General features: G+C 54.0%; 1 protein-coding gene across 3 annotated transcripts in view; it reads right to left on the reverse strand.

Annotated features, from left to right (window-relative positions):
• LOC105494446 (BAF chromatin remodeling complex subunit BCL7A) overlaps positions 1–26,371 on the reverse strand; it is a 42,229-nt gene extending 15,858 nt beyond the window's left edge. The window contains exons 1-4 of one of the 3 annotated variants that reach the window (XM_011762861.3): positions 26,051–26,371; positions 16,773–16,854; positions 11,774–11,870; positions 3,379–3,546 (exon numbers count right to left, since the gene is read on the reverse strand). In XM_011762861.3, coding sequence (XP_011761163.1) covers positions 3,379–3,546; positions 11,774–11,870; positions 16,773–16,854; positions 26,051–26,142 — 439 coding nt within the window. In that variant the 5' untranslated portion in view covers positions 26,143–26,371. The remainder of the gene's footprint in view (positions 1–3,378; positions 3,547–11,773; positions 11,871–16,772; positions 16,855–26,050) is intronic. The other 2 variants (XM_071070927.1, XM_071070928.1) reach the window with 2 other exon arrangements.
• Between the last annotated feature and the right edge of the window lie 1,093 nt (positions 26,372–27,464).

Consider the following 27,464-nt stretch of genomic DNA (forward strand, 5'->3'; position numbering starts at 1 on the left):
ATCTGGACAAAAAAACTATAAAAATTACCAGGGCCTGGTGGTGCACGTCTGTAGTCCCAGTTACTTGGGAGACAGGCAGGAGGATCACCTGAGCCCAAAAGTTCAAGGCTGCAATGAGTTGAGATTGTACCACTGCACTCCAGCTTGGGCAATAGAGTGAGACCCCATTTCAAACAAACAAAAACCAAGAAATAGGCCAGGTGTGGTGGTTCACATCTGTAATCCCAGCACTTTGGGAGGCCGAGGCGGGTGGATCACGAGGTCAGGAGATTTGAGACTAGCCTGGCCAACATGGTGAAACCCCATCTCTACTAAAAGTAGAAAAATTAGCCAGGCGTGGTGGTGGACACCTGTAATCCCAGCTACTCAGGAGGCTGAGGCAGGAGAATTGCTTGAAGCTGGGAGGCGGAGGTTGCAGTGAGCCGAGATCGCACCACTGCACTCCAGCCTGGGTGACAAAGCAAGACTCTGTCTGGGGAAAAAAAAACAAAAAAAAACAAGAAATATCTTAATTTTCTTTTTAAAATCTACAATAAGAAAAACAAGAGTGGCCATGAGGTAATACAGGGCAAGCGCCCTTTGGCCTTGGTTTGGAGAGACAATAGGAAGAGTCTCTTCTGCTTCCGCTGGTAACTGCCCCAGGGAAAAGCAGGCCCGACATTGTCAAAGCTGATTTTTCAAAAGAAGCTAGAAATCAATCCTGTTTTAAGCTCCAGTTTTAAAATTTGACATCACATTCAAATTTAAAAAATGATACTGCGGGGTTCTATACGGCCAGACCCTCACACCACGGGCTGGTTGGAGTCTGCCTGCAGCGTCTGTCTGCAACTCTGCCAATGAGTCCTTGGTGCTGGTGTCTGTCTTCCCCGCTGACCTATAGCTTCTTGGGGTGCAGGAGGCGGAGTGCAGCTGTGACTGGGACCCTGGCACCAGCCCAGAGCCTCCTTGCACAGGCGTGCGGATCAGCTGTGCAGCAGGGGGACGGCCTTTCTCCTAGAACCACACTGGCTGCTCCCAGGACACACACGCGCTGAGTCCTGGGGTGGCCCCGGCTGCAGGCTGGTCACATCTGCCACTCCACATTCCATGCTCGCCAGCTCCTCGTGGGTGTGCAAGGCGTTCCAGACCTGGCCTGCCCTCCATAGACCCACTCAGCCACTGCCTCTCCCTCCAGGTGCCCAAAGTGACCCTTGGGTCCACACGCCCTCTATGTACTGCCCAACATGGGCTCTCCCCAACCTTCAGACTATACCTCCATGTTAGACCATCCAGACTGCTGCTCCTTTTCTTAGATGCAATCACGCTATTTGTAATCCTGTAAGAGAATGTCTTTTTTTCTTTTTTTTTTTTTCCAGCAAGGTCTCATCCTGTTACCCAGGCTGGAGTGGTACAATCATGACTCACTGCAGCCTCAACCTCTCAGGCTCAGTCGATCCTCCTGGGACGACAGGCGCGTGCCACCATGCCGGGCTCATTTTTATATTTTTTGTGGAGATGGGGTTTTGTCTTCTTGCCTAGGGTGGTCTCGAACTCCTGGGCTCAAAAGATCCTCCTGCCTCGGCCTCCCAAAGTGCTGAGATTGTAAGTATAAGCACATACTGTGCCCAGCCCAGAATGTCTTTATTTTTGAAAGACACGTGCTGACAACATGTTTAGGGATGAAATGTTCTGAGATCTGTGACTTACTTTCAAATGGTCCCAGAAAAAATACAGACAAAGCAAAAAAACCCCAAAAGCCAACAACTGCCAAGTGCAGCAGGTGGAGATACGGGACAGTACTATGCTGTTCTTTCAATTTTTCTGTGGAGACTCAAAATAAACACACACACACAATCACACACACACTCTCTCACACAATCACCCTATCATCTGTTCTTAATCCTTCAGATCATGTCACCCAAGCCCCCAGTGGCTCCCGTCTTACCATGAAAACCCAGGCAGTGGCCTTACGAGCCCCCCACACCTGAGGCGCCGCCTCCTATCTGACCCCATCTTATTTATTTATTTATGTATTTATTTATTTATTTGAATTTTCTGAGACACAGTCTCACTCTGTCGCCCAGGCTGGAGTGCAATGGCACAATCTCGGCTCACTGCAGCCTCCACCTCCCAGGTTCAAGTGATTCTCCTGCCTCAGCCTCCTGAGTAGCTGGGATTAAAACACGCACATGCCACCACGCTCCGCTAATTTTTGTATTTTTAGTAGAGACAGGGTTTCACTATGTTGGCCAGGCTGGTCTAGAACTCCTGACCTCAAGTGATCTGCCTGCCTTGGCCTCCCAGAGTGCTGGGATTACAGGTGTGAGCCACTGCACCCAGTCCCCGTCTTATTTTCCAGCTCCTCACTCACTCTTTCCTCTGCCCACACTGCTCTCCTCCCAGATCCCCATACGGCTTGCTCACTTGCCCAGTCTGAGCCTCGTCTTGTTCAAAGGCTGCCCCTGACCACCCCATTTAAAATTGCAACTCCCCTGGTCATTCAGCAAGACCCCCCACCCCCATCCCTTTCCGACTTTATAATTCTCCACTACACTTATCTCCCTAATACTAGGTTGTCTGATTTTTAAATATATTTAAACATTTTTATTAATATAATTATATTTTGAGCCAGGGTCTCACTCTGTCACCCAGGCTGGAGTTCAGTTGTGTGATCACGGCTCACTGCAACCTCCAACTCCTGGGCTCAAGGGATACTCCCACCTCAGCCTCCTGAGTAGCTGGGACCACAGATAGGCACATGCCACCATGCCCCGCTCATTTTAAAACATTTTTTTGTAGAGACAGGATCTTGCTATGCTGCCCAGACTGGTCTCAAACTCTTGGCCTCAAGTGATCCTCCCGCTTCAGCCTTCCAAAGCATTAGGATTACAGGTGTGAGCCACCATGCCTGGCCGATTGTTTGATTTTTATTTATTTACTTATTTTTGAGACAGGGTCTTATTGTCACACAGGCTGGAGTGCAGAGGCATGATCACGGCTCACTGTAGCCTTGACCTCCTGTGCTCAAGTGATCCTCTGACTTCAGCCTCCTGAGTAGCTGGGATCACAGCTGTGTGCCACCACACTTGGCTAATTTTTTTTTTTTTTGGTAGAGATGAGGTCTTGCTATGTTGCCCAGGCTGGTCTTGAACTTCTGGGCTCAAGCAGTCCTCACACCTTGGCCTCCTAAAGTGCAGGGATTACAGGCATGAGCCACTGCACCTGGCCTGTCTGATTTTTTTAATTCCCCCATGAGACCATGTACTCCAGGTGTCACCTCTCTTTACTGTCTCCGTGCTGTGGCTGGCACATGACAGGGCCTCCTGGAACACCTAGCCACAGACTGCCTGAAGGCCGGTTACAGGGAGGCCGTCAGAGCCACCTCCAGAGGCCACGTACCTTCAGCTCCTGGGTGCTCCTTCCCATCAGCCTGGGCCTCGTCTGCCTTGGCCTCGGTGCCGTCGCTGGGCACAGCCGAGTTGGGCTCTGGAGCGGGGCTGGAGTTGCTGCTGTTCTCCTGTTTGATGGGGGAGGCATCTGCGATGGAGCTCTGGTTGCTGTTGTCGTCTGTGGGGTGTGGGAACAGAACCACAGGATGAAATCCCACAGCTGCCAAGGACGGGCAGGTCGGAGGACTCGGCATCCCTGTGCCTCAATGCCCGGAACCCCACAGCAGCTCTCCCACCGGGGAGGGGCCTGGTTATCGGTTTTTTTTTTTTTTTTTTTTGAGATGGATCTCACTGTGTCAACCACGCTGGAGGACTGTGGTGCAACCTCAGCTCACTACCTCCTCCTCCGGGTTCAAGTGATTCTCCTGCCTCGGCCTCCCGAGTAGCTGGGATTACAGGCACCACTCCTGGTTACTTTTGTATTTTTAGTAGAGACAGGGTTTCACCACGTTGGCCAGGCCCGTCTTGAACTCTAGACCTCCGGTGATCTGCTCACCTTGGCCTCCCAAAGTGGTGGGACTACAGGCATGAGCCACTGCACCCGGCCATGCGGTAGGGGTCTGGATACTGGATACTCCTCCTCCTGGGACCCCTGAGCTCACTCCCGCCCCCACCCCCATCCACCCAAGCACCACAGCCGTCCCATGTGTCCAGAGAGGCAAAGAATTCCGGCGCTGGCCTGACCTTCCCCACACTGAGCCAACTGTACCCTGTGTCTGCAGGCAGCCAGCTGGGGACAGTGGCCTCACATATTTAAAATCTTGGGGGGACATTTGAGGCCTCATTCTGGGTGTGGAAACCAGATGCATTGTGTGTCTGGCAGAGAAGCGATACGGAAGACATGGCATGGTCCGTGAGGCGGGGCTGCCAAGACGTTCTGTCTGACTGATGCAGCCCGGAGCCGAGTTCCACTTGATAGGAAATAAAAAGGAGAGAGAGACAGCGGGAGGTGGCACATTCCACGGGACACATGGTCCACTCCCTTAAAGTCAGTATCATATTAAAAAAAAATTCAAAAAAAGTGGGGGAGGGGAGATGATTTTAGAATAAAGAAAGCTAGGAGACTCGACTAAATATGATGTATGGAAATTATTTGCATCCTGTTTCGAAGGTGCCAGCTGTAACACTTTGGAACAATTGGGGAATTTGAATATGGTCTGGGTTTTAAAAGCTATTAAGGAACTGTTGGTTAATTTAGTTAGAAATGATCATGGGACAGTGGGTATGTAGAAACATCCTGTTTTTAGCAATGCATGCTGTGACGTTTAGGTGCAGACTTGAATGTCATGAGGCAGGGAAATTTACCAGAAAATGCTTCAGTGCAGGCTGCAGGCCAGTGTTAGGATGCTCTGAACTTTTACACTTTTTTTTTTTTTTTGAGACAGAGTCTCACTCTGTTGCCCAGATTGGAGTGCAATGGTGCAGTCTGGGCTCACTACAACCTCCGCCTCCCGGGTTCAAACAATTCTCCTGCCTCAGCCTCCCAAGTAGATTACAGGCGCCTGTCACCATACCTGGTTGAGTTTTGTATTTTTAGTAGAGACAGGTTTCACCATGTTGGCCAGGCTGGTCTCAAACTATTGGCCTCAGGCGATCTGCCCACCTCAGCCTCCCAAAGTGCTGGGATTACAGGTGTGAGCCACCGCACCTGGCCACTAGCTGTGTATTTTTTATATGTGAATTATATTTTAATTACAAAAATTTAACTCATCGAAAAAATAGATGAGACAAATATGGCATCATGTTCATGAAAATCAAAGTGGAGTGTATAGGGGGATTGTATCCCCCTCTCTACTGTTCTTGACAACAAAACCCTTTACAAATACAAAGAAGAAAGAGAAGGGGTAATTGGCAATGGCATCCACAGTGGGGCTGCGGGCAGAGCTGGGGCCCAGGCTGCACCTCCCCTTGTCCTGCACCCCCTTCTCAAGCACATAGTCACTCTATTTCGTTTTCTGAGATGGAGTCTGTCACCCAGGCTGGAGTGCAGTGGCGCGATCTCGGCTCACTATAATCTCCACCTCCTGGTTCAAGCGATTCTCATGCCTCAGCCTCCCAGGTAGCTGGGATTACAGGCATGCACCACCATGCCCAGTTAATTTTTGTTATTGTTATTATTTTTTAGTAGAGACGGGGTTTCGCCGTGTTGGCCAGGCTGCTCTTGAACTACTGACCTTAGGTGATCCGCTCACCTCAACCTCCCAAAATGCTGGGGTTACAGGAGTGAGCCACCACGCCCAGCCATCTATGTATTTTTTATTTTTAGAGACAGGGTCTTGCTCTGTCACCCAGGCTGGAGTACAGCAGCAGAATCATAGCTCACTGCAGCCTTGAACTTCTAGGCTCAAGCTATCCTCCTGCCTCTGCCTCCTGGGTAGCTGGGGCCACAGGCATGTGCCACTGCATCTGGCTAATTTTTAAATTTTTTGTAGAGGTGGGGCCTCACTATGTTGCCCAGGCTGTCTTGGCCCCCTGGGCTCAAGTGATCCTCCTGTCTTGGCCTCCCAAAGCACGGAGATCATAGGCCTGAGCCACTATGCCCAACCTAGGAGAGTCGTTTGAAACAGCAGAGACCCAAGTGGAGGTTTCAAAACCAACACAATATGAAGCAGCCTTTCTGGGGGCCATGCTGCAGCCAGGGCGACGGCCACTTCTGTAAACATGAGAAGGAGACAGGACATCCCAACAGACCTGGGCACCTGCCACCGTGCCAGGCACTAGGCAAAAGCATTTATGGTCACCTCGTGGAATCCTCCCCACAACTCGCTGGAAAGGTGCCATTACCACCTTCACTTTCCAGAGGGGGAAACTGAGGCTGGGAGCAGCAGAGCCACTTGCTGGACCCATCTGCCCAACTCCCAGCCCCATGTACCTCCTCTACCTCAACCTGCCAAGGAAGCACCAGGCAGTCAGGCGGCCCCACACAGGTGACCTGGATCTGATTTTAACTGTACTCTGGGGTGCTCGTTACACAAAAGCATCCTCTTGTGAATTCTGGGACTTAAACCAAAAAAAAAAAAGGATGTATGCTCCCCAATTTCTCCCTCGAGAAAATCTAAACTTTCTTCCTACAGCAAGCACGTGTGCAAGAAGCTAGCCCCATAGGTTCCTGAGGTTGTGAGGCTGTGTTAATGAATGACAATGAGCACTAATGTTTAATGTCTGGTCTAGCCTGGTAGCCTGGTAACAGCGTGACACCAATACTTGGGCTAACTTCAGCTGAGTCTTGTGGACTAAAGGGCCCGGGGCACCACCCTCTCCCTTCATCTCCTGCTGTACCCATCCTCCTACTGGATGCCTTCCAGAAAACTCGCCCAGCCCACAGCTTTCCCTGACCTTCCCATTCACACGACTGCAGTCTGACTGGGTTTCGGCTGCACATGCACGAAAATGAAAATGAGAAAGTGAACAGGGCCTCTGTGGCTGGGGACCTGGTTTGTTCAGCATTCTAGATTCTTCTGGAGAGTTCGTCCAGGTCACAAACCTGGATCTTTTTTTTTTTGGAGACACGGCCTCACTCTCTTGCCCAGGCTGGAGTGCAGTGGCATGATCTTGGCTCACCGCAACCTTCCCTTCCCAGTTCAAGGGATTTTCCTGCCTCAGCCTCCCGAGTAGCTGGGATTACAGGTGCCCGCCACCATGCCCAGCTAATTTTTGTATTTTCAGTAGACACGGGGTTTCACCATGTTTGGCCAGGCTTGTCTCCAACTCCTGACCTTAAATGATCCTCTCAACTTGGCCTCCCAAAGTGCTGGGATTACAGGTGTGAGCCACCAAGCCCAGCCACAAACCTGGATTCTGTCTTCAAAGGACCTCAAATGCCAGCAATGGCACTGCAAATTATGAACTTGCTAACCATGCATGTTACTTCACCTCACTGGGCCTTAGTTTCTCCGTCTGTAAAATGGGGTTGGTAATTAGACTCAAACGAGGCAATGATGCTTAGCATGATTCCTGGCACGTTGTGACGGTTTCATAAATGTTAGCTGTTAACAGACCAAGGTTTTTTCAAATTTTTATTATAGGCTGGGCACAGTGGCTCATGCCTATACTTCCAGCACTTTGGGAGGTTGAGGGAGGATTGCTTGAACTCAGGAGTTTGAAACCAGCCTGGGCAACACAGCAAGACCCTGTCTCTATTTTTGAATAAAATAAAATAATTTTTTCTTTTTTGATGGAGTCTTGCTCTGTCGCCCATGCTGGAGTGCAGTGGCATGATCTCAGCTCACTGCAACCTCCGCCTCCCAGGTTCAAGCAATTCTCCTGCCTTAGCCTCCCAAGTTACAGGCGTGTAGCACCACACTCAATAATTTTTGTATTTTTAGTAGAGATGGGATTTCACCATATTGGCCAGGCTGGTCTCTAACTCCTGACTTCAAATGATCCTCCCACCTCAGCCTCCTAAAGTGCTGGGATGACAGGCATAAGCCACCATGCCTGGCCCAAAATAAAATATTTATTATCATTATATATATATATATTTTTTTTTTTTTTAAAGAGATGGGGTCTTGCTCTGTTGCCCAGACTGGAATGCAGTGGTACAATTACCTTTCACTGCAGCCTCCAACTCCCAGGTTCAAGTGATCCTCCCACCTCAGCCTCCAGAGTAGCTGTGACTATAGGTGCGTGTCACCACACCCAGCTAAATTTATTATTAATTTTTTTTTTTTTTTTTTTTTTTTTTGAGTCAGAGTCTAGCTCTGTCGCCCAGGCTGGAGTGCAGTGGCCAGATCTCAGGTCACTGCAAGCTCCGCCTCCCGAGTTTACGCCATTCTCCTGGCTCAGCCTCCCGAGTAGCTGGGACTACAGGCGCCTGCCACCTCGCCCGGCTAGTTTTTTGTATTTTTTAGTAGAGACAAGGTTTCACCGTGTTAACCAGGATGGTCTCGATCTGCTGACCTTGTGATCCGCCCGTCTCGGCCTCCCAAAGTGCTAGGATTACAGGCTTGAGCCACCGCGCCCGGCCTATTATTAATTTTTAATCTTTTTTTTTTTTTTTTAGACAGAGTCTCACTCTGTTGCCCAGGCTGGAGAGCAGTGGTGCAATCTTGGCTCACTTCAAGCTCTGCCTCCTGGGTACACACCATTCTCCTGCCTCAGCCTCCCAAGCAGCTGGGACTACAGGCGCCCGCCACCATGGCCAGCTAATTTTTTTGTATTTTTAGTAGAGACAGGATTTCACCGTGTTAGCCAGGATGGTCTCAATCTCCTGACCTCGTGATCCACCCACCTCAGCCTCCCAAAGTGCTGGGATTACAGGCATGAGCCACCGCGCCCGGCCTATTATTTTTTTGTAGAAATGAGGTCTCCCCTTAGCCGGGCACGGTGGCTCAAGCCTGTAATCTCAGCACTTTGGGAGGCTGAGACGGGCGGATCACAAGGTCAGGAGATCGAGACCATCCTGGCTAACACAGTGAAACCCTGTCTCTACTAAAAAATACAAAAAACTAGCCGGGCGAGGTGGCGGGCGCCTGTGGTCCCAGCTACTCCGGAGGCTGAGGCAGGAGAATGGCGTAAACCCAGGAGGCGGAGCTTGCAGTGAGCTGAGATCCGGCCACTGCACTCCAGCCTGGGCGACAGAGCCAGACTCAGTCTCAAAAAAAAAAAAAAAAAAAAAAAAAAGAAATGAGGTCTCCCTATGTTGCCCAGGCTAGTCTCAAGCTCCTGGGCTCAAGTGATCCTCCTAACTCGACCTCCCGAAGTGCTGGGATTACGGGTGTGAACCACTGAGCTTGGTCCCATGCCAAGGTTTTTTTGTTTTTTGTTTTGTTTTGTTTTTGAGACGGAGTCTCGCTCTATCGCCCAGGCTGGAGTGCAGTGGCGCGATCTCGGCTCACTGCAAGCTCCGCCTCCCGGGTTCACGCCATTCTCCTGCCTCAGCCTCCCAAGTAGCTGGGACTACAGGCGCCCGCTGCCATGCCAGGCTAATTTTTTGCATTTTTAGTAGAGACGGGGTTTCACCGTGTTAGCCAGGATGGTCTCGATCTCCTGACCTCGTGATCCGCCTGCCTCAGCCTCCCAAAGTGCTGGGATTACAAGTGTGAGCCACCGCGCCCATTTTTTGTATTTTTAGTAGAGACAGGGTTTCACCATGTTGGCCAGGCTGGTCTTGAACTCCCGACCTCGTGATTCACCTGCCTCGGCCTCCCGAAGGGCTGAGATTACAGGCGTGAGCCACCACCACTGTGATTTTCTAAAGCCCGCTCAGAAACCTACCAGTCCCCCTATCCTTGGAACTGGTGACTGTGTTTTCCAGATAGGTCAATTTGGGCACGTGGGGAGGTTTGCTGGCCTTTCTTCCCTAGAACAAGACAGCCCTGCGTCTGGAGAGGTCAGAAACTCCAGCAAACCAATATTCCCTTCCAGTTTCTTATTTAGTTATTTATCTACTACTACCTGGCTGGACCAAAGGTTCTGGTGGTCAAAAGTACAAAGACATTGAAATTAGGGTCAAGAGACTGAAAAAGGCAGGGGCTGTAGGCTCTTGTCTTAGCAGGCCAGACAGGTGATAAAGAGGCGGTGGGTGACCCAGGTGGGCCTGGAGGTGCCTCACTCTTCATAAGGGAAGGCGGCTCTGGCTTCAGGCAGTTCCAGGCAGCCCCTGCCTCAAGGGAGCACACAGCTATGGGGCTGCCAGATCTGATTTCTCAAGGGATGGCAGGATGGAGATTTACTGATTTTCAAACATGGAAAGCCAACTTAATTTTCATGAAGCTTTAGGGACGGGCGCGGTGGCTCACATCTATAAATTCTAGCACTTTGGGAGGCCAAAGCGGGTGTTCGAGACCAGGAGTTGGAGACCAGCCTGGGCAACACGGTGAAACCTACTATCTACTAAAATAAAAAGAAAATTAGCCAGGCGCGGTAGCACAAGCCTGTAATCCCAGCTACTCAGGAAGCTGAGGCAGAAGAATTGCTTGAACCCAGGAGGTAGAGGTTGCAGTGAGTTGAGATCGCACCACTGCACGCCAGCCTGGGTGACAGGAGCGAGACTCTGCCTCAAAAAAAACACAAAAACCCAAAAACACAAAAAAACAAAAAACAAAAAGGAGCTGTAGGTTTGAATTTCTGAGGGCGTTTTCCTTGGGTGGATGGAGACAACCGTGAGGACCCGTGGGGGACACTGGGGACCGGCTCGGAACGTTCTGTGTTTTGACCTGGGTGGTGACACGGGTGTGTGCAGTTTGGGAACATTTCACGGAGGCGTACACATATCATCTGCACGTTTCCTCTCAAATAAAAAGGTCAAAACAGAAACAGACACCAGCAACAGGAAACGATGGCACACAGCACCATCTGGATTTGGTGGATGGACCTAGGTTACAACTTTTTTGGTTTTTTTGCCTTTTGAAGAGATGGGGTCTCACTGTATTGCCCAGGCTGGAGTGCAACAGCTACTCTCAGGTGTGATCATAGCACACTGCAGCCTTGAACTCCTGGGCTCAAACGATCCTCCTGCCTCAGCCTCCTGAGGAGCTAGGACTGCCGGTGTGTGTTCCCCGTACCTGGTTAAGTGACAACATTTGAAATTAAACAGCAAAGGGAGTTAGGCTGTAGACATGGAAGGGCAGTTCCCAAGGTCCTGGTGGGATTAACGTGAAGTCAGAAATCCAGTTTGGAGGCCGGGCACGGTGGTTCATGTCTGTAATCCCAGCACTTTTGGAGGCCGTGGCAGGCAGGCCACTTGAGGCCAGGAGTTCGAGACCAGCCTTGCCAACATGGTGGAACCCCGTCTCTACTAAAAAATATAAAAATTGGTCAGGGATGGTGGCGCATGTCTGTAGTCCCAGCTACTTGGGAGGCTGAGGCAGGAAAATCGCTTGAACCCAGGAGGCATAGATTTTAGTGAGCCAAGACCACGCCACTGCACTCCAGCCTAGGCAACAGAGCGAGACTCCATCAGACTCCATCTCAAAACAAAACAAAACAAACCAAAACAAACAAACAAACAAAATCCAGTTTGGAGATTTCCAGCAGCCAAAACAAAATGGGAAACACAGCCTTTTATATAATGTATGAGGGGGTAAGAAACATACATCCAAACAATCTTCCTGGGCATACGAGGCTGACAGAACCTCTCCTGTGTGGTTCTCGTCCCTGGGTGAGGAGAGGGTCTGATTTCTATGTCTCTGGCTTAGTTTATGTCTCTTGGCTTGGTGCGCTGGGAAAAGAAACTTGCTCTCCTCTGCTGAGTCTTCTTGGCACAGAGGCCTCCGGGCCCTGCCCAGCCCTCCTACCCCTTGCCTGGAATGTGAACAAACCTGCTGGAGAAACAAAAACACAACCGAGTGCTTGGCCAAGGCCCCAGGTTGGGCAGGAGAGGCTGGCAGGCCACGGGCACTCACCATGCATGTCCATCATCCCTGGGGAGGAACTGTTCTCCGGAGTGGTCACCTCTGAGCCACACTTCTCGTCCTTGCCTTTTTTCTTATTCTTGTTTTTCTGCAGGGGAGAATGGAGCAGAAACCAAGTCACCAGATCGCATGTGTGTGCACGTGCTCTGAGCCCCTGGGGAGTGGTGTGAATATTTTATTCCGTGGAAGCCTCCTGGAGCCCCCAGGCCTCCGCAGGGTTTTCCTGGGCCTGCATTTGAACGCGTCCTATTAGGGACTGGCCTCTGGATCTCGCCCACTGTGGAATCAAAGAGCCCCACAGAGGGGAGGGTTCTGAGGCTGGCCCAGCTCCGGCACCCTGGGAAATAAGCCTGCCTGTTTCTGGGACTGGCAGCAGCAGTGTGGAAACGCCCCGGCTGGCAGGACCTGCCTCCTCTTTTAGGGAGAGTATCTGGGGAAGAGGCCGCCATCAGCCCAGAGCAGGTACAAAGTAATGCCAGGTGACCCAGAGGTCACTCATTTGTGCCAGCTGCAGGCCCCCTGGAGCAGCCTTTCTCAAAGTGTACTCTGCCGACCTCCAGCACAAACGTGCAGGAGGAGTTAGGAGGGAAGACCCCGGGAGAAAGGAGGGAGGGTGGGGATGCTTTTTGTGCCATTCCTTTTTTTTTTTTTTTTGAGACAGAATCTCGCTCTGTCACCCAGGCTAGAGTGCAGTGGTGCGACCATGGCTCACTGCAACCTCCAACTCCCGGATTCAAGCGATTCTTTTGCCTCAGCCTCCCAAATAGCTGGGGCTAGAGGCGCACACCATCACACCAGGCTAATTTTTGTATTTTTAGTGGAGACGGGTTTCACCAATATTTTGGCCAGGCTGGTCTCGAACTCCTGACCTCGTGATCTGCTGCCTCAGCCTCCCAAAGTCCTGGGATTATAGGCGTGAGCCACCATGCCCGGTCATTCCTTTTTTTTTTTTTTTTTTTTTTTTTTTGAGACGGAGTCTCGCTCTATCGCCCAGGCTGGAGTACAGTGGCGCGATCTCGGCTCACTGCAAGCTCCGCCTCCCGGGTTCACGCCATTCTCCTGCCTCAGCCTCCCGAGTAGCTGGGACTACAGGCACTCTCCACCATGCCCGGCTAATTTTTTGCATTTTTAGTAGAGACGGGGTTTCACTGTGTTAGCCAGGATGGTCTCGATCTCCTGACCTCGTGATCCGCCCGCCTCAGCATCCCAAAGTGCCGGGATTATAGGCGTGAGCCACCACGCCTGGCCCTTTTTTTTTTTTTTTTTTTTTTTTTAACAAAAGGCTGTAGACATGGAAGGGCAGTTCCCAAGATCCTGGTGGGATTCACATGAAGTCAGAAATCATGTTGGAAACAACCTGGGCTCAACGGTAGGAGACTCGTTAAATCAATCATGGTACATTCATTCCAATGAAATCCGATGCAACAATTACAGGGAGTAAGGTGGTTCTTCACAGACTAACATGGGGTGATCTGCAAAATACTATCACACTAAAATATGTCAATATTGCCCATACATATATAAGAAAGATGCAGGATATGTGAGCCTCACCAAGCAAAGAATGTGTGTGCGCGCATGTGTGCGCGCCTGTGTGTGTGTGCATGCGTGTATTTACATGCATGTTTGCGAGCGAAGGCTCCCTTTAGAAAAATAAACAAAACCTGGCAACACTGGGCGCCTCCAGGGGCGAGAACTGGGGTGGGGATGGGGGGGTGCAGGCAGGGATGAGAGGCAGATTTTAAAAGATATGCAGTAAAAGAGTAACATCTGAAGATACACAAATCCAAACAGACAAAAGGTGGATTGGTGGTTGCCAGGGGCAGGCGAGGGGAATGGGGAGTGACTGCTGATGGGTGTGAGTTCCTTTTTGGGGGTGATGAAAATGTTCTGGAATTACAGTGGTGACAGTTGCACAACTCTGTGAATATATTCACTGAACTGAATACTTTAAAAGAGTGACTGCTGGCCGGGCATGGTGGCTCACGCCTGTAATCCCAGCACTTTGGGAGGCTCAGGCAGGAAGATGGCTTGAGGCCAGGAGTTTGAGACCAGCCTGAGCAACATAGCCAGACCCTGTCTCTATTAAATAAAAAAATAAATAAGCCAGGTGTGCGGCCGGGCATGGTGGCCCACGCCTGTAATCCCAGCACTTTGGGAGGCCGAGGCAGGCGGATCATGATGTCAAGAGCTTGAGACCATCCTGGCCAACAAGGTGAAACCCCATCTCTACTAAAAATACAAAAATGAGCTGGGCGTGGAGGTGGCGCCTGTAGTCCTATCTACTTGGGAGGCTGAGGCAGGAGAATTGCTTGAACTCAAGAGGGGGAGGTTGCAGTGAGCCAAGATCATGCCACTGCACTCCAGTCTGGCAACAGAGTGAGACTCTGTCTCAAAAAATAAATGAATAAATAAATGAAAATAATACATAAATTAGCCAGGTGTGCATGCCTGCAGTCCCAGCTACTCAGGAGGCAGCGATAGAAGGATTGCTTGAGCCCAGTGGGTCGAGGCTGCAGTGAGTTACGATCCTGCCATTGCACTCCAGGCTGGGCACAGAGACCCTGTCTCTTAAAAAAAAAAAAAAGTGACTTCTATGATATGTAAATTGTCTTAATTAAAAAACTGTTTTGAATTTGAATTTTGTAACGTGTTTTACCTATTCAAAAGGATGAAATTTTCGAGAGTTCTAAAGTAACAAATGGATATAACCAGATACTGAGTGTTTAAAACAATCAAAAGCTCTCCCTCGACCAGGCAGGTTCCCAGCCCCAACCTGCAGAGACTTAGCGACCTGGTGTGGGGCCCAGGAATCTGCATCTTCTCCAGGTGCTCAGCCAGGCTGAGAACCATCGCCCCGGAGGGAAAGGGGGTGGGGGAGTGGCACGTGGCACATCCTAGTTCACAGATGAAGAGGGAATTTGCATTTCTCGGCACCGTCTGCACAGCCGGCACAGTGCTCAGTATTCTCCGTGGTGATATATTGCTTTTGCTCTGTTGCAGAAACCGCGAGTTGGATGTTACTGCTCCATTACACAAAAGAGGGGACTAAGGCCCAGCAAGGTGGGGTCACCTGCCCAACATCACAGGTTAATCGAGGCTGGTCTGTCTGCCTCCAAATCCAACGGTCCCTTGAAGCCTAGAGCTGCCAGGTCCTTCCTGATGGCCCAGAGCTTACATTTTCCCCTTGATCATATTCCATTTGGCACTTCCCTGATATCTGTTTCATGCTATTCTATAATTATCTTCCCCCAACGAGATTAGAAATTCCTTGAGAGCAGGGACCACATCTTCTCAAATGCAACCGGGGTTTCTACACCTAATGGCGGGCAAGGCATAGACATGGGCTGGAGCCAGGAGCTGCCTTCGAGGGGCCTGCCCTGCTCTTCCCTGGGAGATGCGGAGAGAGACTAAGGCTCAGTCCCTTTGGGGAAAGCAGCTCTGGTGGTTCCGGGAGCCCAGGCTAGAACCAGAAGGGACAACAAAGGCCCACGTTCAGGGATGAGCATGTGATCACGGGGTGAAGAATGGAGCCACAGCCCTGCTCAGAGACCCAAGACTTGCAGGGCAGGTAACTGAAGATGGGCGGAGAAACTTAGCCCCTGTCTTTTTGGAGGAAGCTGGACCCCCACATACTTCCCCCACCCCAAATCTACCAATCATGACCTCATGTCGCTCCCAGGAGTGGCTACAGCCATGTGGGTTAGTCTGTGCCATCTTCCCGGGTAGAAGGACTGAGTCTGAGTAAATAGGGAAGGCAGTCCAGGCAGCGGGGAACAGCCCGGGCAAAGGCCTATGGGGGAGACTGTTCTTGATTTGGGATGGAAATGAGAGGGGTCTCTGGAGGTAACTGGCCTGGGAGCCACTAAGTTGGAGAGCCCTGTCTGCTGGGGGCAGTTGCCAGCCATCACAGGACAGTGCCTCGCGCTCCCTCTAGTGGTGGAAGTCGGGATGGCGCCACCCCTCCTGGAGCCCTCTAAGACCCCGCATCCCTGCACCAGGCTTTCCTAACCCCGGGGGGCCGGCGGGGGGGGCCCTGTCACCACCAGCTCCACTCACCAGAAGCTTTTCCAAGCGCAGAGAGAACATGCGCTTTGGAGTCAGACAGACCTGGGCTCCATTCACAGCTCTGAGGTGAGCTGTGTGACTCTAGGCAAGTGGCTTCACCTCTCTGAGCCTGTGTCCTCCCTTGTACAGAGGAGAGTTAAAAACATCAACTCCACAGGCTGAGTAGGAAAAATAACAGAGATGCCGCATGTGAGGCATCAGCCCAGGGCCTGGCAGATGGTCAGAGGCTCAGGAACAGAACCACAAAGGTGGGGAGAACATGCCTATCTGTGGGCGCCACCACACCTGCCCCAAAACATAGTGCCAAGCCCTGGGGAGGGCGCTCAGCCCAGAAGATACAACTTGCAGGTCAGGCGCGGTGGTTCACACTTTAACTCCAGCACTTTGGGAGGCCCAGGCAGGTGGATCATCTGAGGTCAAGAGTTCGAGACCAGCCTGGCCAACACGGTAAAACCCCATTCTACTAAAAATACAAAAAATTGGCCCATGCGGTGGTGCACACCTGTAATCACAGCTACTTGGGAGGCTAAGGCTGAAGAATCTCTTGAACCCACGAGGCAGAGGATGCAGTGAGTCAAGATCACGCCACTGCACTCCAGCCTGGGCAACAGAGTGAGACTCTGTATCAAAAAAAAAAAAAAAAAAAAAAAAAAAAAAGAAGAAGAAGAAGAGGAAGGAAGAAGAAGAGACACCTTGCAGGATGTTCCCCCACCCCCACTGCTCTGAGGGCCAGACTCTGGGCTGGAGTAGGAGGGGTGGGGACTGGTCCAGCAGCCTCCCCAAGTCTAAGCTGGGTCCTTCTAATCCCAGGGGCTCTTGGTCCCAGAGCCCCAGCACGGTGGGTAGCAGCGAACAACCTCCCTCCGCATGGTGGGAGGAGCACGAATGGGTGGCCCACCCCAGGGGACCAGCCCTCCATACTCACGTCGTCAACCTTGGGCTCCGTCACAGGGACCCATTTGTAGATTCGTAGGGATGTGTCACCAACGGTCACCCATTTCTTCTCCCTGAGGAGGACGAGGAAGAGCCTGTTACTGCGGACTCTTCATCCCTGGGGGACACAGGCCACACTCCCTTGGGGCTGAGAGCAAGCTCCAGATCACACAGATGAGGGTTTGAATCCCAGCTCCACCCTCACTAGCAGGAGCCCCTGGGCAGGCCACATCACCCATCTAAGCCTGGTTTCTCCACCCCGTTACACCACACAGGGTGGCTGCCCTCTCCAGGCTGTCACCAAAAAGGCTGAGGGCAGGGCTGCCATTACAAGGACTCCTATGGGTGGCGGGAGTCAGGCCCAGGTCCCCCTGTGTCACTGCCAATGCCACTCAGCCAGTGAACTGGGCCACCCGCGCCCTTCTGGGCAGCCGAGAGGCCTTCAGGCCAGCAGGCCGATTCCTCCTGTCGGGGGTGGAGTCGTCACCAAGGACACCCCGGGGCTCCTCCTGCCCTCTGGGCAATGCGTCTGAGTTGGGGAGGCAGAAGCAGGCAAGCCGGGGCACCGCCCACACTGCCGGAAGCACGCCCTTCGAGGCGGCCAAGGAGAGCCAGGGAGTGGTGACCTCAGCCCGAAAGGAGGTTACACGGCCTGAATCTGTGGGTGGCAGCCGGGTGGGAGGGGACCTGCACCCCTGATTCGGGGCTCCTAGTGACCCTGTCTGCAAGGTCGCCCCAGCTGCATTACAAACGCCTGAAGGACCAAGTCCAGACCCCCCACTATGAGAGGCAGGTTTGTGGATGAGGAGAAACTTACAAGCCACAGAAGCAAACAGGACCAGTTTTCACTGGAGATAACAATGACCCCCCTCTCCTCCACCCCACCACTCTGCTCCGAGCCACTGTCATTGTTCCGATTATTGCTACAGCCAGCCACCTCCTGTCCTTGACTCCCTGCACTCCACTTGTCCCTTACAGCCCGAAAGGCCCAGCAGCCACACCCCTGAGGGGACTGAGGCTCAGGAGAGCCCCCCAGAAGCAGGGCTGGGTTGAAACCGAGGCTTCTAAATCAAGGCTCTGCCAGATAGGAGATGTGTGAGGCCACCAAGGAGCCACTGATGGCTCAGCTAGGAGGCTGGCAGATTTAAGGGCCCCAGCAGGGGCTGTTGGGGCAGGCACACCCCTGGTACAGGCGACATAGCTGCCCAAGTCCTCAGCAATTTTAGTGACAAAAGTTCCCAGAACCAGGCATTCTCTGTGGCACAAGCACCTCTGTCCGTGAGCTGCCTGGCACCTTTTCTGGACTCTCTGCCCAAACTCAGCCTTAGGTCACCCCCTTGTGGGGCACACGGCCCTCACATGCTGGTGTGACAGGTTACAGGACTCCCACACTGTCACCACGAGGGTTGCGGGATGACAGAGCATACTCAAAGCCAGCCAGCCGAAACCACAGACACCTCACCCCCAAAAACCCTGCCTGCTCGGGTCCCATGTGTTCCCTCAGAGGACACCACAGCCCGGCTTTTCTTATTATACCAATGGCCATTCCTAGTGCCTTCTATGTGTCAAGTACTGTGCTGGCTCGTCTGGCAGGAAATGGCAACTTCCCCATTTGACAGATTAAGAAACTGAGGCACAGGGCAGTGAAGGTGAACTCATTCTCCCAGAGCCAGCACTCAAACCCTTCACCCAGCACAGCTGTTGAGACCAGCCTCTCCGCTCCCCCTCCTTGCACATTTTCACCCAGAAACGATGCAGGAAAGACGGGTGTCTTAAGTCTACTGGCCAGTCTCCTGCCTCCTGTGGGCAGAGCAGAAAAACCACAATGCCCACCTTTCCCCTCCTCCATTCTGAGCCATCAGAAGGTGTCCAGAAGAGACAGGGTACTCCTGGGAAGAACCTCAGTTGTTAGCGCAACCATCACAATAGCCATTGTGTGCCCAGGCTGTTACATGCCAGGCTCCACGCCAAGCACTTTACTTACACACTCTCCCTGGGATTCCCAACAGGCTACAAGAGCGGGACGACTGTCACCCTTTTTACAGATGCAGAAACAGGATGCACAGAGAGGTTATACCACTAGCTTGGGGTCTCACAGATAGGAAGTGGCAGAAGAGAATTAGATTTGGGCTTAGACCCCAGACACCACCTCCTGCTATTCTGTTTCCCATGAAAACGAAGAATCATTCTAAAGGAGCGCCAAGGTAACAGAAGCTGGAGGAAGAATGACAAATTGCCAGGACCCCATGCAGATTGGCCAAAGCCATTCATTACTCATGAGCCCTGGACCAGCTTCCCAGTAAATCAACCCATTCAAGGTTTGATTGTGTTTGGGGGAAAAAAAAAAAAAAGTAATTGACTTGTAACACACAGGACACCTTTCAGGGCAGAAAGTGTGCCAGAGATCTGGGCTTTGTGGCCGCAAATCAGCCAAGATGCAAGTTTGCAGCTGCTTCCCAGTGAGGCTCAAGACCACCACAGGCTACAAGCTGAATGCAGCCAGGCTTCCGTGCCTCTCTTTGTCCCGACTGGCAACCTCTTCAACGAGTTCTCAAGTTACCTCAGCGATGAGAAACTGTATTTGTAGGTGTGGACATTGAGGGGGCTTCGGGACAGAGGCAAGAACATTAAGAACTCTACCTCTGGGCTGGACCTATGCTCAGCCAAGCAGCCACCCAGAGAGGCCGCAGAGCTCAAGTTTAAGGCACCAAGTGAGCACCCGGGAGGACATAGGATTCCACAGACACATTGGGAGGGCACACGGGTTCAGCAGAGTAGCTGAGGTTTCCCACAATTGCCCCCCAAAACCATCACCACAGAACACATAGCCCTTCCCAAAAAGGGGCATTGCTCCCCTCCACCAATGAGGGTATTAAGCTATGCTCATCACTTTCCTATTTTTTCATTTTTTAAAATTTTTTGAGACGGACTCTTACTCTGTGGCCCAGGCCGGAGCGCAGTGGCACAATCTCGGCTCACTGCAACCTCTGCCTCCCGGGTTCAAGCGATTCTCCTGCCTCAGCCTCCTGAGTAGCTAGGACTACAAGCACATACTACCATGCCCGGCTAATTTTTGTATTTTTAGTAGAGACGGGTTTCACCATGTTAGCCAGGCTGACTGACCTCAGGTGACCCACCCACCTCGGCCTCCCAAAGTGCTGGAATTACAGGTATAAGCCACTGCGCCCAGCCTATTTTTTTTTTTTTTTTTTTTTTTTGAGATGGAGTCTCGCTCTGTCGCCCAGGCTGGAGTGCAGTGGCCGGATCTCAGCTCACTGCAAGCTCCGCCTCCCCAGTTCATGCCATTCTCCTGCCTCAGCCTCCCGAGTAGCTGGGACTACAGGCGCCCGCCACCTCGCCCGGCTAGTTTTTTTTTTTTGTATTTTTTAGTAGAGACGGGGTTTCACCGTGTTAGCCAGAATGGTCTCGATCTCCTGACCTCGTGATCCACCCGTCTCGGCCTCCCAAAGTCCTGGGATTACAGGCTTGAGCCACCGTGCCCGGCCTGCCCAGCCTATGTTTTATTTTTTTGAGATAGGGTCTCCCTCTGTTGCCCAGGCTGGAGTGCGGTAGTGCGATCACTGCTCACTGCAGCCTCGACCTCCTGGGCTCAAGTGATCTTCCTGCCTTGGCCTCCCAAAATGCTGGGATTACAGGTTTGAGCCACCACGCCTGAGCCCCACTTTATATTTAGGGTGGCAAACAACCGGTCAACAGATGTGTTTTGTTTGGCCTACACAGTACTTTAAAAATGTTAAATCTGGGCCGGGCGCGGTGGCTCAAGCCTGTAATCCCAGCACTTTGGGAGGCCGAGACGGGCGGATCACAAGGTCAGGAGATGGAGACCATCCTGGCTAACACAATGAAACCCCGTCTCCACTAAAAATACAAAAAAATTAGCCGGGCGTGGTGGCGGCGCCTGTAGTCCCAGCTACTCGGGAGGCTGAGGCAGGAGAATGGCGGGAACCCGGGAGGCGGAGCTTGCAGTGAGCCGAGATCGCGCCACTGCACTCCAGCCTGGGCGACAGAGCGAGACTCCGTCTCAAAAAAAAAAAAAAAAAAAAATGTTAAATCTGCTGCCAAACTTCAAAACAAAACAAAACAAAACAAAACAAAAACAGGCTTCGCATAAGATTCCAGACTTCTGGCTACTCCTGAAAACATGACCCGGGCCCACATGCCCTGGGAAGCGACAGCTTGCCCCAGATGGGCTCTCTGGCTCCCTCGGATACCCTCACTCTTGACACCTGTAGGCACTGGGTCTAGAAATCACCACGACCCCTAGACTGCAGCCCAGCTTGCTGCAAAGCTGGCGTGGCTGTGCCACGCGCCTCCTGTCTTGGCGGCCCCGTCACCTTACCCTGACTTCAGCACCTCTCTCTTCCCATTACACTTGGGCTCCTGGGAGGAAAGGACAAAAATGAGTTCCCAGCAGTAGGAATATAGCCCCAAATGCTCCTCTCCAGCACAGACTCCTATATAAACTACAAGAATCCATCCCAGATTCTCCAGGCTAAGGCCAATTTTGAATGTTCTCCTGCATCCAGGTCCAAGGGCTAGCCAACAAGACCATCTTAGGGTTACCCACTGCCCAAGAGGACGCTGCTGACTCCCTCCAGGAGAGCTCTAATCCCTGTCCTTGTACTCACTTCTCAGGGCTAGTCCCTGCCACCTCAGGAGGCCTGGCCCATGGCTGGCCTCACCCTAGCGAGGCCCAGGTCTGCCTGACTTGCCATGTGCCTAGAAGGAAGGTCTCCATGCTGAAACTTCCGGAGGAGCTGAGACAAGGGAGGCCTCAGGCCCAAACCTCCACCTCTCCTGGGACAGACAGGAGGTCTTCGGGCACAGACCTTTCTCAGTCCTCACAGCAAGTCATTGAGGGAACCCTCAGACCAGGCTGAGGGGTCCTGGGCCTAAGCCTACTTTGTTTGTTTGTTTGTTTTGTTTTTTGAGACAAGGCTGTCACCCAGGCTGGAGTGCAGTGGCATGATCGCAGCTCACTGCAGCCTCAACCTCTTGGGCTCAAGTGATCCTCCGGGTTTAGCCTCCTGAGTAGCTGGGATTACAGACGAGGGTCACCATGCCTAATTTTTTTTTTTCTTTTTTTTTTTTTTTTTGAGACGGAGTCTCGCTTTGTTGCCCAGGCTGGAGTGCAGTGGTGCGATCTCAGCTCACTGCAGGCTCTGCCTTGTGGGCTCACGCCATCCTCCTGCCTCAGCCTCCCGAGTAGCTGGGACTACAGGTGCCTGCCACCACGCCCAGCTAATTTTTTGCATTTTTAGTAGAGACGGGGTTTCACCGTGTTAGCCAGGATGGTCTCGATCTCCTGACCTCATAATCCTCCCACCTCGGACTCCCAAAGTGCTGGGATTACAGGCATGAGCCACCGTGCCCGACCTTTTCATTTTTTTGAGATGAAGTCTTGCTCTGTCGCCCAGGCTGGAGTGCAGTGGCGTGATCTCGGCTCACTGCAACCTCTGCCTCCCAGGTTCAAGCAATTTTCCTGCCTCAGCCTCCAGAGTAAGTGGGATTACAGGCATGCACCACCACAGCCAGCTAATTTTTTGTATTTTTAGTAGAGAGAGGGTTTCACCATGTTGGCCAGGCTGATTTCGAACTCCTGACTTCAGGTGATCTGCCTGCCTCGGCCTCCCAAAGTGCTGGGATTACAGGCATGAGCCAGTGCGTCCATCCTAATTTTTCTTTTGCTTTTTCTTCTTCTTTTTTTTTTTTTTTTTGAAACGGAGTCTCGCTCTGTTGCCCAGGCTGGAGTGCAGTGGTGCGATCTCAGCTCACTGCAAGCTCTGCCTCCGGGTTCACACCATTCTCCTGCCTCAGCCTCCCGAGTAGCTGGGACTACAGGCACCCACCACCACATCTGGCTAATTTTTTTGTATTTTTTTAGTACAGACGGGGTTTCACTGTGTTTGCCAGGATGGTCTCGATCTCCTGACCTCGTGATCTGCCCGCCTCAGCCTCCCAAAGTGCTGGGATTACAGGCGTGAGCCACCGCCCCTGGCTTTTTTTTTTTTTTTTTAAAGATATGGAATCTCACTATGTTACCCAGGCTGGTCTTGAACTCCTGGGCTCAAGAAATCCTCCTGTCTCAGCCTCCAAAGTGCTGGGATTACAGGCATGAGCCACCGTGGCGGGCCTCCAAGCCTCCGCTGCAGCCCAAGCTTTCATCTCCCACCATCGCCCTGGACCCCTTCTCTCCTCCACCAGCACAGGGCCTCCAAACCCTGGCCCAGTTTCCCAAAAAAAGACCCGCCATTTTGTTTTCCCTTCAGCCATCTTCTGGTCACCTCACACTCCACCGGCCTGCCTTGCTGAAACAGCCCACAAACAGAAGAGGACACAGCCTGCCCCAAATGAGAGGGAGGCCACAGCTTTTCTGGGGGTGGGGGAAGCCTCAGGGGACAGTGGGTGGGTGGGTGGGTGGGTAATTTTAGGGGTCACTAGGGCTGAGGAGAAACCCACCCAAGGCTCATGGGGCCAAATGATCTGCCAGACACTTCATCTTCCCTCTGGGTAAAATACAGGATGCCCCGTTAAATTTGCATTTCAGATAAATAGATAATTTTTTAGTATAAGTGTGTCCCAAATATTGCATGAGACATACTCAAAAACATTTATTTTTAATTCTTTCACTGTTTATCTGAAATTCGAATTTAACTGGGTGTGCTATATTTTTATCTGGTTAAACCTGGCAACCCCACCTCCCCACCAGTGGTGAAATGCATGGTTGGTGGCCACACAATTAATAAACAACCCAAAGTCTCGTGGGCTGAGTCAAAGACCCAATCCGAAGTCACGGGGAAGGTGGGATATGCTCTCAGGGGCCGGAGAAACCTGGGCAGTCCGAAGGCACGGGGAAGGTGGGATATGCTCTCAGGGGCCGGAGAAACCTGGGCAATCCGAAGGCACGGGGAAGGTGGGATATGCTCTCAGGGGCCGGAGAAACCTGGGCAGTAAGTCCAAGGCTTCGCTTAGAAGGGGCCAAAAAAAAAAAAATCTCAAAGCCAAGTTTCTACAAAGTCCACCTTACAACACTGAGCAACAGCTCCTCCTGCGCCCAGGGCGGGGTGCTCTTGGAGGCATGACCTCACTCATCCTCAACAACCTGAGGGGACCTGGAAGCCAAGCAGAGAGCCCCGGGTCACCATGGTTAGAGAAGTGACAATGGTATGCCGAAGGTCGCGGCAAGGAAGTGAACTGGAAGCTGGACCATGAGATCCCAAAGCCTGAGGTCTTCAGAGGACACGAGGTGTTGTTTCCCCAAACCCAGGGAGGCGCAGAGGCACAGCCCCACAAGCCCCAACTACAGGCCTGGTCCCCGCGGGGTCAGCGGGCTGGAAGGTCTCCAGGCCGGCCGCCCTGGGGCCCGCGGGGTGGGAAGCCCCATCTCTCCATCTGCCCTCCTGGCAGAGCAGCTGGCCGCTCTGCGGGAGCAGCTGTCAGGGTGCAGGAGCCTCTGTCCCGCCGGGAACCTGGGGTAGGAGGCCCCACCACGCCTCCTTGAGCAGAGAAAGGTGGCTTGCCGGCTGCTTCCCAACCTCCAGGTCGGCGACAGAAGGGACCCAGGCACAGACACCAGTTCTTTCTTTGCACAGGGGCTGAGGCAAGGAGGGGAGCAACTCCGGGCTTCCCGCGGGGAATCCCACAGTAGAGGGGGCTGCGGGTTGTTTCCCAGCGTGTGTGTGTTGGCCTGCAGCTGTTTCTGCCATTTTTAAATGGCTCCAGTTGGGCACCGGGCACCCTGCGTACCAGGGGAGCTCCCGAGACACCGACGACTTGGATCTCAACTTTGGAAAGCCTCCCCTTCTCACGGTTCTGAAAATTCTTTGTCCCACTGGAGCCAAACCCAGCCCACGGCCGGGCATCCGGCCATCGCAGCCAGCCCTTTCCATAGGAGGCCGGGGAGCACGTGGACTTTATTGATTTTCCTCTTGCCTTTTTTGTTGGGTTTGACTCAGAAAGGACAGCTAACTTGTGACACCGCCACACCGGAGGCTCGCCCCCAGTGGCTTTTAGAGACCAAGGCGCTACTCGAGAAACGACACCCCCAAACGTAAACATCCCCTGCCACCGGGCCTGCCCGGCTTCCAAGCTCGAAATAAAGCGTCGGGACGAGCCCGCGGGCGCTGACACTCGGGGCCAGAGTCGCCGCGGCTCCTCTCCCTCCGGGACCCGGTGAAGGCGTGGGAAAAAAACAATAAAGTTGAAATCAGGGATCGGGGAGTTTTCAACAAGTCTGACCCAACCTGGCGATCTGCTCGCGCCTCGGGCCTGGCCCAGGGGCCGATTCCGAGCAGACCCCGACGAGGCCGCGAAAAGGTTCGATCCCCTTAATATCGACCGGGCCACGCCGGGGGGACGCTAAAGTGAACCCGAAAACCACGCGCGGCCGCCGCCGCGTCCCCCTCTCCCCAGTGCAGAGAACAAAAACAACGGCTCCCTCCGCAAAACAAACACGAGCTCCCGGTGTGGAGAGGCAGCCGCGGCCCAGGACCAACAGCTTCTGGCCAAAAACATCGGCTGGCCCGAGCCCCCCTCCCGGGGCGCCGCGCAGAGTGGGGTGGAACGTGGGCGCCCCGCGCCCCTGGCCGCTGGCGCCCGGCGCTCGCCCCCATCTTTCCTGGTCGCCGAGAGCCCTCGCTCCAGGCAGCCCAAAGCGCTAAATTTAAACGGCTCGCGCTTTGCAAACTCCGCAGACTCGAGGGCGCCGGGCCCGGGAGGCGGGAGCCGGCGGCCGGGCGGGCCGGGGCCGACGGAGGGCGGCGGGGCGCGGGCCGGGGCGCGCGGGGAGGAGACGGCGGCGGCGGCCCGCTCGGAGCCTGCACAATGGAGCTCGCGCTTTCCCCGCCGCCGCCGGCATCGCGGCCCCGGCGCGCGGGAAGCCGCTTTCATGTGACTTGCACAAAACGAAATGGCTTCTGGGGCCGGCCCCGAGCCCCCCTCCCGGGAGCCGAGCGCCGCCACGGGGGCCGCCCCGCCGCTCCAGCCGCCCGACCCCGGCGCCCGCCGCCTCCTGTCCGCCGCCACCGCCGCGCCAGGTGGGCGACAGGCGCGAGCGCACCTGGGCAGCGGCCGCGGCCCCCGCCTGGCGCAGGTGACCCGGCTCGCGCGCCGCCCGCCCGCCCTCGCCAAGTCCCGGGGCCCGCGGCGGGGCCGGGCCAGGGCAGGCGACCGGGGCGCTGCGCCCCGCGGCTTTCCGGAGCCGCGCTCGGGCTCGGGGTGGCCGGGGGGGCGGCGGGTGCCTCCGCTTACCATTTGCGCACTTTCTCGATCGCCGCCATGACCCTCTTGATATCATCTTTGGCCCGGCTCCTGGTCTCGGCTCGAACCGACCTGCCCGACATGGTTCCGGCGGGGAGACGGAGGCTGGGGAGCGCGCCCGCCGGGTCCTGCTCGCGCTCCGCGGAGGCCACACTCGCGCCCGCCCGCCGCTCACTCACTCGCGCACAGACACTCGCACTCTCACACGCACACACTCACACACACATACACACACACACACAGACACACACACACACACACACACACACACACACAAAAAGCCCGGGGCCGCCGCGCGCCCGGCCCAGTGCGCAAGCGCCGGGCGGCAGCTGCACCGAGCAGGGGGAGCCGCGCCGCCGCCGCCGCCGGCAGTGCGGCCTCCGGGCGCCGCGGCCACCGGGCAGCGCCACCGGGCCTCCTGCGCCCCCAGAGGGGACGCCCCGCACGCCCTCCCGGGGAGGTGCCGAAGGGCGCACGGCGACCCCCGGCTCCGGGCGAGCGGCGGGGGCGGGCCTGCGGACGTGCGCGCAGACCCTTCCTCGGAGGCCGCAGGTGCCGAGGGGTCCAACGGAGACAGCCGGTCTGCGGGGCGGGGGGGACGCGTTCCCCGGGACCCAGCCCAGCTGCCCCTGCCCTGCCCCCGGAGCGCGGCGGCGGGTGCAGTAGTGCAAGTTTCTTGCAGGTCTCTTGACTTCTCCGAGTTGAAGGCGCCGGTTCGGGACGCGAGGGGCTCTTGGAAAGAGTTGGGCATCGCGCATCTCTGCTGGCCCGCGGCCCTGTTCAAATGAGAGCTAGGACGTCGCCTGCCCCAGGCTTTGTCCTTTTGGAAAACTGGGGTTGTAGGAAGGTGCCTGGGGCCAGGCGGACTACCAGAGACTCTCGACCTTGCGTACTAAAGAGTTTTCTGCTCAGCAAAAGCTGAATGATGATCAGCATCGTAACAGGGACTCTTCCTCCCGCCCCCGTCCCCCTAGAAGTTGCCTTGTCATAAACAAGGCGAGAGGGTCTTCGCTGAGCTTCACCGGAGGACCACGATTTCACCTTAAGCCACTCCTGACTTCAGTACCAGACTGAGACCAGGCGCTGTTATTGCCCAAATGGCCCTAGCGGGTACTAGGGGCTGGTCCCATCTACAAGGAGGGCTTTTGAGGCCTCCCAGCAGAGCCCTGGGGAGGAATCTGCGATGATCAGGGTAACCTGGGTGCCGCGTCTTGGTGTTCAGCTGCGGAACCGGCTGGACCAGAGCTAATGCGCTCCCAGAATGAAGTGGGAGACCGAGAGTGGCCCAAATGTCAGCGCCCCGGGCCTGGAGATGAGAGCCCGACATCAGCCATTTCACAGCTGGGGAAACTGAGTCCCGGGAAAGTTCAAGGTTGCAGCCTTAAACTGTCACTCATTCTAGACG

Source organism: Macaca nemestrina, chromosome 10 (assembly GCF_043159975.1).
Source record: "Macaca nemestrina isolate mMacNem1 chromosome 10, mMacNem.hap1, whole genome shotgun sequence".
Classification (NCBI taxonomy): Eukaryota; Metazoa; Chordata; class Mammalia; order Primates; family Cercopithecidae; genus Macaca; species Macaca nemestrina.